We start from the raw sequence: 12,213 nt of genomic DNA on the forward strand, positions 1-12,213 counted from the left end.
TTCTCCACTGCTATCACCAAATCCATTTATAATGCTAATATCTTATACAGAGACTAGTGTCGGACAATGTCGATAGTTTACTTACCCTGTGTCCAGACTCTCCCTTGGCTCCTGGGAATCCCTGTCAAAAACAGTACAGAAATATAAGTCCAAGTGGATTCAACAACCATTTGAATGTACATATTGGAATTTAGAGGAGGAAGAATGTACATATTGGAATTTAGAAGAGGAGGAATGTACATATTGGAATTTAGAAGAGGAAGCATTACATTCTCATTAGAATATAGAAGACATAGGTTAAGACCTATCATTAAACACATATGCCTCTGTCTGTTATCTATTAGACTTACTGGTTCTCCTTTTGGTCCGGATGGTCCAATTTGTCCCTAAAACACAAATCAAAATTTGAATCAAATGAACGATTACTGTTTGGCTTATTCACAAATATATTTAGGAACCATCAAAGTGTCACACGTACGACTACAACATACAATCAAAGAAATGACGAGATTGTTATGGGGAGTCGGAAATGCTACAACATGGCATAGTAAAAGGAACAAGCATGCTGGATATTGCTAAAGCAATACATATCCTCTACCAGTCCTGCTAAAAATAGTAATAGTGACTTTGAGCCAAAAACCCTGAAACTCTAAACTTGACCTGCAGCAACTCATACTGAAGTTATATGCAAACTTTCAGCAACATACATTGAAGCATGGCTGAGAAAAGTGGGGGAAACTGAGTGGACAGACGGATGGACAGACAGACAGGAAACCTATATTAATTTTTTTTATCCTGTATTTACTTACTGGAAGTCCTGGAGCTCCATCTGGTCCCTGGAATCCAGCATCACCAGGGTAGCCCTATAACACAGCAACATTTATTACTCTACCTTCTTATTTTCATGACTTTCACACTGGAAGCATTGCACTAAATCAGGATTGTCCAAATTATATTTTCTATTTAATATCATACACCAGTACTATTTCTAAAGAAATGTGCCAATTTATTTTTCACTAATCTGTTAAAATTTGGAAATGCACTTAAATCTGATCAAGTATGCCAAACTAAACATGTTTACAGCATATGAGCTTGTATTGTTTCTGTTATTAAAAACAAAATTTAATACACCAACAATCAGCATGTTTCAAATTTGATCTAGTTTTTCCCCCAAAATGTATTCCAAGTTGTCAAGTGATCAGGTAATTAAGAAGAAAATGGGGAAAAAAGAAAAGTTAACCATGAGCTGAACATATACCCTCCCATATATAATTACTTAAAACTCATTTACCCTCTCTCCTCTGTCTCCTTTGAGTCCTGGGGGTCCGACTGGGCCTGGTTCTCCCTTTGGTCCGGGGTCTCCAACCACTCCTGGGGGTCCCACTCTTCCTGGGTGACCCTGTATATTACAATTATATTTTATATAGAAATTTTGAGCAAATTAAGTGACAAGACATCAAGATTAGAAATCAATATACTTTATTTACTTTATAACATGCTTATACTGTTCGAAATACTGTAAACATACATATTTTAACGGTGATCTTATTTTAGGGCTTTTCGCTCTTGGAAGCTTTGTGCTAAATCATAATTGCGCTAATTATATTTTCTATGTGCTTTTCCTTAAAGAAAGTATAATAATGCGCTAATTCTTCATTGAGCTAATTTGATATAACTTGGAAATGCGCTAATTCTTCATTGAGCTAATTTGATATAACTTGGAAATGCGTGAAAATTTGAGTGTGCCAAAATTGATACGCTTACAGTACCTGCATATGAAAGTCTGTGAGGAACTGTGAGTGAAAGTTGTGTTATTGTATTGTGTTTTGTATATTGTTTACTATAGGTTACAAAAGCAAATCAATCATTTTCAAAGAAAAAAAAAATCCTCTCTGTAAAAATATCAGATTTTCTGAAGTATATGTCAAGATTGAATCACAAAACTAGATAAATAATTTTGTCCTGTGAAATATCTTAAATGCACAAAATGGCATGTAGGTTTACAGGCAAATCAAAACCTTTTCTGTCAAAAAACCCCCCAAAAACCTAGTCATGATCACTACATATTTTCAATATGGAATCTTAAGAATATTTTAAAACCTCCTTCTTTCCTCTTTTCATGTAATATACTAAAAGGTCACTCACACAGAGCTAAGGTCATTTATGGATGGCCAGCAAGAACGGCCGTAGAAATGTACACACAGCTATGGTAATTTAAGGATGGCCAGCAAGAACAGCCGTAGAAATGTACACACAGCTATGGTCATCCGTAGAAATGTAAAAATGTTCATCAATAATGTATATGGTTGTGAACTGTTGAATATGTTCTGTTATGTAAACCTGCTAGATTATCTTACCTTGATGCCGCGGTCACCCTGCTCTCCCTTTGGCCCTGGTGGACCAGGTGGTCCCTTTACAAAAGAAAAGTTTTTTTTTTAAACTAACCAATAGAGTAATTTTTTTTTAGAAATTTCACACACAAGAATTTTTTCGTGCTGAGAGAAAACATTTCAGCCATTATATATTGCAAAACCATTATGATTGTTAATCAAGAATGATAATGATAGACATTGTGACATTGTAATGTAATTATAATCCAACAATCCTTGGTCAGATTTACCCTGATTTTACTTGTATATTTTAGTAAGCAAAACTCGTATTTCTGAATATAATACAATTTTTGAATTACAGGAATCACGATTAAACATCTCATCTACAGGTGTATGTTTTCTGTAGAACTTCATGTTTATAACCTTATTACATTGAACTCTGTATAAAAGTATGCAACTAGATTTTGTAGTTGATTTTTGAGACATCACATTTGAAGTCTCATTTAAAGAGCACTTGATGTATTTTTTTTAAATTTCACAAATTCATTTAAATTGAGGCGAACGGTTTAAGAACTCACCAAAAGTCCCATCTCACCGGGCATTCCTGGGGGTCCCATAGATCCAGCTTCTCCCTGTTAAAACAACCAAGCCATACTTAGACTAGAAAATATAATTATAGACTGCCATATGCTCACACAAAATTTGAAAATGAAAAATGTTTATTAATGGTCAGAAATGAATTATATCATAAAACATTAAAATTTGTATTGTTTGTTTTTTGAGTTGAAACTTTTCTTTCTTTTTTCAGTTCCTCAAATTACTGTTTCTTTTTTTTTCAGTTCCTCAAGTTACTGTAAGTTTGCTGTGGAGGAAGTGATACACACTGCTGCTACGTTTGTATGGGACTGGGATACGAACTACATCAATGTGACGGGACTATTATAGATACTTGCACAAAATTTGAAAATGAAATAAATATTATGATTATTTATAGTGAGAAATTTTATAAGCATGCATGCTTATATATTTGTAAATGCATGACTATGAAAATGGAAGAGTAGATAAATAAATGCAGTAGACTTACCACTGGGCCTGGGGATCCACGTGGTCCCTGTACGCCAGATGGTCCTGGTGAACCCTGAAATTTACAGAAAGTGTTCAGCTCACCTTCAACAGACCCTTGAAAATTCATCATCTAATTGAACCCTTTTACAATTTTCTGCATGAATTTAGAACTAAAACTTGACAACCTCCAAACAAAATGAATGACCTCTACACTACAACATTGTAGCGAAATGTTTTGTTTTGTTAGGTTAATACTCACTGTTGGTCCTGCAGGGCCGCGGGGGCCAGCGGTACCAAACAGACCCCGATCTCCCTTTTTGCCCATTTCTCCCTGCACTCCCTGAGCACCAGGGTTTCCTTGTTCTCCCTGTGTGTAAAAAGAATCATGATAATCCAATTCCTATGAAATGACAGTCGAACCATAAAATCAACATACAGATCATCATGTCACAAATGAAGTATGAAATATAGAAGATTCTATATAATGTAAAGTACAGTCACAATATGAAGTATGAAATATAGAAGATTCTATATAATGTTAAGTACAGTCACAATATGAAGTATGAAATATAGAAGATTCTATATAATGTTAAGTACAGTCACAATATGAAGTATGAAATATAGAAGATTCTATATAATGTAAAGTACAGTCACAATATGAAGTATGAAATATTAGTAGATTCTATATAATGTAAAGTACAGTCACAATATGAAGTATGAAGTATAGAAGATTCTATATAATGTTGAGTACAGTCACAATATGAAGTATGAAATATAGAAGATTCTATATAATGTTAAGTACAGTCACAATATGAAGTATGAAATATAGAAGATTCTATATAATGTTAAGTACAGTCACAATATGAAGTATGAAATATTAGTAGATTCTATGTAAAGTACATATAAAGGTGAATGAGTACTGACCGTCTTTCCTGCCCTTCCTGGTAAACCTGCCTCTCCCTGTACTCCTGGCAGACCCTGTAACATTTGAAACACCAGATATATCAGGGAAGATTACATGGACCCAAATTTACTGAATATATAGCGTAGATACATATACAGTGGAACCTCTATAAACCGAACATGCATGGGACATGGATATTTGTTCGGTTTACAGAGGGTTCGGTTTGGAGAAGTTGATCGAAAAATGACCGGTCGAATTCCGGATATAATTGGTCGGGACGATGTTTTGTTAGAATGTACCTGATTACAAACCGGCACGTACGTACGTAGACAATTTGGTTTGTCTGAATAATAATAAGCATAATATGAAAGTTAATCAATGTATATATCACAGATTATATAAGAAAGGCAAAATGACTATAACTGTAGTTTCAAACAGTATTATTACATGTACAACTGCACTTTACGATCGACCTACACTTTGTAACATCTGGTGAAGCTTCGTCAGGTGGATGGGGCCGATACAGAATATTTTACACATCGAATAATATGAAAGGGTGTGAACATGTTTCAATATTAATTACAACTGATCAGTTGATACTGGTCGTATTTCAGACATCGGTATTGTCTAAAAATAAATCATGGGCTTCATTTACGACCATGCAAAAACAACACCCTTTGGGCCTCATTCAAATTAGATGCGAAACTCGCGATCGGGCTTCTAGCTCTACTTGCATTGATAAGATAAACAAAACGCCGCGCTTCAATGAAGTGTGGCATTGTTTCATAATTGTTGTGTTGATTATACACTAGGCCTTCCGTCATAATGCCCCCTTGGGGTATATATTGAATACCTGTACAAATCACCTACATGTATACGTAGGTCCCGAGACAATTAGGCTTCACACAATACCCGTCACAGGTGTTGTTTCACGGTTGACTGGCCAAATCTCGTGTCATAATCACGCAGGTAAGGCCGGTTTTCAGAAGTAATTTTTTGTTTATTTTAACATGAACCGGACACAAAATCGGTCCGGTGTTTGGAATTCAGAGGGATTGGTATTTGGAAGTTTTTTAATACTATAATAAAGAAGGACCAATTCCGTACAATGACAATTCGTTCGGTATTAAGAGGTGTTCGGTTTTTAGAAGGTTTGGTTTTTTGGAAGTTGCACTGTATTATGTTGTAACTGATGGAAACACCAAAATATTTCATTTTCAGTCATGATGCTGGGTACAATGTCTGCATGTTGTTATGCAATCGCACCAATTTATACACTATTTTTTAATATATGCCTTTCCTAATTTTCAAAGCCGACTAAATTTTGCTGTCTCCAATATTTCTGACTCATTACAGTGCAGGGTATACATATATAATGTATATCCGTAATCAGTAACAATGTGCATCAAATTCTAATCAGGTGTAGAACTTCATGGTGTGATTTTACGGTGGGAATATGAACTAAATCTATCCATGAGTTCATGAGATGTCTTTAATACAAGCGTTGCATGGACAACGGACTAATGCACAGACAGTGTGCACACGAGACAGTTATGACTACCTCAGTATATACCCCCATCCCCTTAGTAAGTGGGGGTGGGGGTGGGGGTGGGAGTGAGGGTGGGGGTGGAATTGGGGTTGGGGGCCGGGGTATAAAGGAGAGGGGATCTTACCACTGGTCCTGGTGATCCCCGCTGTCCCTCTGGTCCATCCTTTCCTGGCTCACCCTGTAAGGGAGATAATCATACTTAGTAGGCATCAAACATAAAGCATTTCACAACTGAAGTATAATACATTGTATCCACTTTTTTTTCCCTTTTTTTTTTGCATTTTTTTCCTAAATCAAAATGACATTTTAATTAGTTTAGATACAAGAAGATTCAAAATCTTGTCTCTGAAAACAAGAAATTAACATAATATAATGTCTGGTCGTAGGTGTTTCTTTTTTTTAATGATGGGAGTAATACATCCGAAAAAACATTCAAAACAAATTTTAAGTGTATGAGTCCAAACTTTTTTTCATGTGTTAAAATGAAGTGTTAACTTATTGAAGGAGTGTGCAAGAGTAGAATTCAATCTAAAAAAACATTAAGGAATTATCACAAATTCTCAAAATTCCCTTTAATGAAAAAAAATAAATAAATAAATAAAAATAAAATCAATGCTTTAGACTCAAATATTGGATCTAAAAAATGTTCCAAATCTCCATCTTAATATTGAATGAATTTTCCACTCTATGTTCTACATGGTATTTCTACCACAACTTCATAATGTCTCGGTTGAAACTTTGGTGAGAAAGTAATACCTTAGTATCATCCCCACTTCTTAATTTGTAGCAACAAGAAAAACAAAATATTTAACATGAAACTTCATTTGAATCCATTACTAGGTCAGTCTAACTTTATAATAATTATTTCTGAATTCAATAAAGAAATTTCAATAATTAAAGATAACAACACATCTTTTCAAAATGAGAGAAAACTTGGCCAAAACATGGAATAAAACTGTTGTGATGATGTTTACCTTCAATCCTGGCTCTCCTGTAGGGCCCGGGAGTCCTTCCTCTCCTGACATACCCTAGTATACAAAATGTCATCATTGGTAATTCTTACTAAATACTGGACACATACATCTTAACAGGAATACTGTCATCGGTACAAAGCTCACCTCACATTGTATATCACTATACCTCACACTAGAATTAGGGGGCAAGTTCACCGTTTGAAATCTATACTGCAATAATACTGATATCTTAACGAAATAGATATTACAATATTTAGAGGTGAAATAGACATAATATTAACTATGTTTTGCATTATAGTAAGCATTAGAATGATTATTATCATGGAACATGTCTGTGAAATATAATACCAGGATAGTTAACCCCCACAGCAACCATCAAACCAAGTATTAGAACTCTAGTACAATTATAAAGGAGTTCATTGTTGCCTTTCAACACTTTCCACAAACACTTAACATTAGATTTGAAATAAAATGTCTAAGTCCAAAACGTTAAAAAAAGAAAAAGAAAAAAAAAGACAATTGTCCAAAAAAGTATTCATTCTGACTCTAGGACATAATAGTTAACCCATAAAGCAACCCTGAAATAAATACATGTATTAGAACTCTAGACTAGTACCAGTATACTTACATTATGTCCTTTGGGGCCAATGAGTCCTGCAGGGCCCCTTGGCCCTGGTGGTCCCTGGAGGCCTGATCGCCCATCTAATCCCTTAGGTCCCTGAGGTCCTGGTGGTCCCTACAATCACACAGATAACATAGTCACTATTTCTTACATCACAATACTAAATTACTTACATTTTATTATTCTTTAATCTATATGTAAATTTTTCTTCAAAGTCTGATATAATAGGGGAATGAGGAAAAAAACTGTGTTTATATCAAACTTCAATTCAAGAAAAAGTTTTACAGGACATTCCAGTAATATATATATATATATATATGTAACAGGAAAGGAGAAAATGTAGCGGCCAGACCGGGGTTCGAACCCGGGACCTCCGAACACTAGCTGGATGCTCTACTAAATGAGCTACCTGGTCACCGATGATCGACCCAGTCCAGTCCCGCTACACACCTCCCTCCTTTTTTTCAAGTCTTCGCCCTCGAAGACACACTAGACCCTTATACCACCACCGTGGATATTTAAGTTGGGCGCCAATTTTGTAACAGGAGAGGAGAAAATGTAGCAGCCAGACCGGGGTTCGAACCCGGGACCTCCGAAGAGATAAACAAATTCTATACATGGAGCATGTTGGAGAAATCTTGACTGTGTTGTTTGCTTTACATCTCTCCTCTTTGAATGTTTATAACAATAACCCAATTTACACTTTTTGAGAACAGAAACCTTTTTAGAAGAGGAACTTTATACAGAAGACTATAACAGTATGGTGAACAATTCTACAACTTAAAACATTTTCTTATCTGGAGTATAAGCCTGTGACTACACAGTGCTGTCCTGGCCGGGTGTTCCTGAATACTTACCACAGCGCGGTCCTGGCCGAGTGTTCCTGAATACTTACCACAGTGCCGTTCTGGCAGGGTGTTCCCCAATACTTACCACAGTACCGTCCTGGCCGAGTGTTCCTGAATACTTACCACAGTGCTGTCCTGGCCGGGTGTTCCTGAATACTTACCACAGTGCCGTCCTGGCCGGGTGTTCCTGAATACTTACCACAGTGCCGTCCTGGCCGGGTGTTCCCCAATACTTACCACAGTGCCGTCCTGGCCGGGTGTTCCCCAATACTTACCACAGTGCCGTCCTGGCCGGGTGTTCCCCAATACTTACCACAGTGCCGTCCTGGTCGAGTGTTCCTGAATACTTACCACAGTGCCGTCCTGGCCGGGTGTTCCCCAATACTTACCACAGTGCTGTCCTGGCCGAGTGTTCCTGAATACTTACCACAGTGCTGTCCTGGCCGGGTGTTCCCCAATACTTACCACAGTGCCGTCCTGGCCGGGTGTTCCCCAATACTTACCACAGTGCCGTCCTGGCCGGGTGTTCCCCAATACTTACCACAGTGCTGTCCTGGCCGGGTGTTCCTGAATACTTACCACAGTGCCGTCCTGGCAGGGTGTTCCCCAATACTTACCACAGTGCTGTCCTGGCCGGGTGTTCCCCAATACTTACCACAGTGCCGTCCTGGCCGGGTGTTCCCGAATACTTACCACAGTGCCGTCCTGGCCGGGTGTTCCCTAATACTTACCACAGTGCCGTCCTGGCCGGGTGTTCCTGAATACTTACCACAGTGCCGTCCTGGCCGGGTGTTCCTGAATACCTACCACAGTGCCGTCCTGGCCGGGTGTTCCTGAATACTTACCACAGTGCCGTCCTGGCCGGGTGATCCCCAATACTTACCACAGTGCCGTCCTGGCCGGGTGTTCCTGAATACTTACCACAGTGCCGTCCTGGCCGGGTGTTCCCGAATACTTACCACAGTGCCGTCCTGGCCGGGTGTTCCCCAATACCTACCACAGTGCCGTCCTGGCTGGGTGTTCCCCAATACTTACCACAGTGCCGTCCTGGTCGAGTGTTCCTGAATACTTACCACAGTGCCGTCCTGGCCGGGTGTTCCCTAATACTTACCACAGTGCCGTCCTGGCCGGGTGTTCCTGAATACTTACCACAGTGCCGTCCTGGCCGGGTGTTCCTGAATACTTACCACAGTGCTGTCCTGGCCGGGTGTTCCCGAATACTTACCACAGTGCTGTCCTGGTCGGGTGATCCCCAATACTTACCACAGTGCCGTCCTGGCCGGGTGTTCCTGAATACTTACCACAGTGCCGTCCTGGCCGTGTGTTCCCCAATACTTACCACAGTGCCGTCCTGGCCGAGTGTTCCCGAATACTTACCACAGTGCTGTCCTGGCCGGGTGTTCCTGAATACTTACCACAGTGCCGTCCTGGCCGGGTGTTCCCCAATACTTACCACAGTGCCGTCCTGGCCGAGTGTTCCTGAATACTTACCACAGTGCCGTCCTGGCCGGGTGTTCCCGAATACTTACCACAGTGCCGTCCTGGCCGGGTGTTCCCGAATACTTACCACAGTGCCGTCCTGGCCGGGTGTTCCCGAATACTTACCACAGTGCCGTCCTGGCCGGGTGTTCCCGAATACTTACCACAGTGCCGTCCTGGCCGGGTGTTCCTGAATACTTACCACAGTGCCGTCCTGGCCGGGTGTTCCTTAATACTTACCACAGTGCCGTCCTGGCCGGGTGTTCCCCAATACTTACCACAGTGCCGTCCTGGCCGGGTGTTCCCGAATACTTACCACAGTGCCGTCCTGGCCGAGTGTTCCTGAATACTTACCACAGTGCCGTCCTGGCCGGGTGATCCCCAATACTTACCACAGTGCCGTCCTGGCCGGGTATTCCCCAATACTTACCACAGTGCCGTCCTGGCCGAGTGTTCCCCAATACTTACCACAGTGCCGTCCTGGCCGGGTGTTCCCCAATACTTACCACAGTGCCGTCCTGGTCGGGTTTTCCTGAATACTTACCACAGTGCCGTCCTGGCCGGGTGTTCCTGAATACTTACCACAGTGCCGTCCTGGCCGGGTGTTCCTGAATACTTACCACAGTGCCGTCCTGGCCGGGTGTTCCCCAATACTTACCACAGTGCCGTCCTGGCCGAGTGTTCCTGAATACTTACCACAGTGCCGTCCTGGCCGAGTGTTCCTGAATACTTACCACAGTGCTGTCCTGGCCGGGTGTTCCTGAATACTTACCACAGTGCCGTCCTGGCCGGGTGTGCCTGGCTCTCCAGTCGTTCCCATCTCTCCCTTTTGTCCTTGCCTGCCCTCTGGTCCAGTTGGTCCTGTGTTTCCTGGTAAACCCTGTAAACCAATGACATGCAATTATTTATCCATTTAGAAAAAATAATTCCATGGTATGTAAAAACAAGAGTTGTCAGAAGACAACAAAGCTTGCAAAGTGAGTTTTCAAAAGTAGGTCAAAGATTCCGGTCAAGGTCAACAGGTCTGCAAATGTAGCACAAATAGAAGTCTTGTCACAAGGAAAACACAAGTAAAATACGAAAGTACTAGGTCATACAGTAGCCAACGTTCAAGTTTTTTAAAAGAAGGTCAAAGGTCAGGTTAAGTTCAGCCGGTCCACAAAGGTAGAACTAATGGAAAGGTCTTGTCAAATGGAACACATGTCAATTACCAAAGCTGTATCCTCATTAAACAAATTTATTTTGGATTTTCGATCAATAGATTTGAGTAAAGGGCGAGTGTTAAGAGTGAAATAATGACCCGGATATCAAAGGTTAATTTAATGGCTGTTCAGTTATCTCTCAATTAAAGATGGTCTTGCCATTAGCAGTGCAAGGGGATATAAATTTTATAGCTGTCAGGGCACCGGTCTCGGTTGCTGTGTCAGATAAGGTTAACTGATGACCCCTCCTGTGGTAAGGGAGGCACAACTAATTAGCTTCATGCCTATTGCATCTGATAATTGTGTAATTAAATCATTTTTCATGTAAAGGTATATCGGGAGTATCCTGCATGAAGTTGATCAGTTCTCAGTAGATCCCGTAGCACTTGACACGTTCATGAGCAGCACTCTTATAACAACCGGTTTTTAGTATTAAAATTTTCCCACCATCCACCCCTTTCACACCGCCCTATTTCAAATAATTTAGTATTTTGATTTTAAAGTAAAGATTATATATATTTAAAATAAGGTCTCTTATGTTGTATTAATAAATGTGTTTACCGCTGAAGGTGTATACGTATCTGTGGCTGATGTACAGATACAAAGCTATACGCATACATTCAAAGTTGATATTTAATTATTACTTAATGCATTTGAAAGTTTAACGCTTTTGTGTTTTATACCACTTTTCTGCTGTCGAGTTTATCTCTTTCAGTATTTGATTATTGTGGACACATCATCAGGTTGACATGGGCCTTGAGTGTAACAACATTTTCTGTGAATTGTCTCCAATCATCAACCATATGAGATCTGTGTATCTTGAGTGACTTTGAATTTTGGTGAAAGGAGGCAATTACATTACGGCATAAGGACTGGAACGCGGGTCAGCGGTTTTGGAATACTGTGTATTGAACTACGATCGCGAGTACTACTTTTATGCTGCAGTCTTTATTTCAGGGCAGGATATGGCGGGCAGGCATATAATTATTATATTTTGTGTCATATTATTTAATTCTGGTGGTATTAATTATACTAGACTGTGCTCTGGTTGGCCAATAGTCTTGCAATGGTTTACCCTGGGGGACTAAATCTTGCTATGGAGGTACCCTAGGAGTTTCTGGCAGGCCAGTACTAAGTCTAAATATAATAATCCTGATCTTGTAATGCTTGCCACATGATATCCTGGGAGCTAAAGGCAGGATCATGGTTTTCTCCAGGCTGGAGATGTTGGTTCCTCTTG

General features: G+C 40.0%; 1 protein-coding gene across 2 annotated transcripts in view; it reads right to left on the minus strand.

Annotated features, from left to right (window-relative positions):
- LOC117322046 (collagen alpha-1(XI) chain-like) overlaps window positions 1-12,213 on the minus strand; it is a 72,162-nt gene that overhangs the window by 5,084 nt on the left and 54,865 nt on the right. For both annotated transcript variants that reach the window (XM_033876770.1, XM_033876771.1), the window contains exons 44-56: window positions 10,544-10,651; window positions 7,451-7,558; window positions 6,823-6,876; window positions 5,973-6,026; window positions 4,320-4,373; window positions 3,655-3,762; window positions 3,415-3,468; window positions 2,909-2,962; window positions 2,358-2,411; window positions 1,292-1,399; window positions 810-863; window positions 351-386; window positions 86-121 (exon numbers count right to left, since the gene is read on the minus strand). In XM_033876770.1, coding sequence (XP_033732661.1) covers window positions 86-121; window positions 351-386; window positions 810-863; window positions 1,292-1,399; window positions 2,358-2,411; window positions 2,909-2,962; window positions 3,415-3,468; window positions 3,655-3,762; window positions 4,320-4,373; window positions 5,973-6,026; window positions 6,823-6,876; window positions 7,451-7,558; window positions 10,544-10,651 — 882 coding nt within the window. The remainder of the gene's footprint in view (window positions 1-85; window positions 122-350; window positions 387-809; window positions 864-1,291; window positions 1,400-2,357; window positions 2,412-2,908; window positions 2,963-3,414; window positions 3,469-3,654; window positions 3,763-4,319; window positions 4,374-5,972; window positions 6,027-6,822; window positions 6,877-7,450; window positions 7,559-10,543; window positions 10,652-12,213) is intronic.

Source organism: Pecten maximus, chromosome 2 (genome assembly GCF_902652985.1).
Source record: "Pecten maximus chromosome 2, xPecMax1.1, whole genome shotgun sequence".
Taxonomy (NCBI): Eukaryota; Metazoa; Mollusca; class Bivalvia; order Pectinida; family Pectinidae; genus Pecten; species Pecten maximus.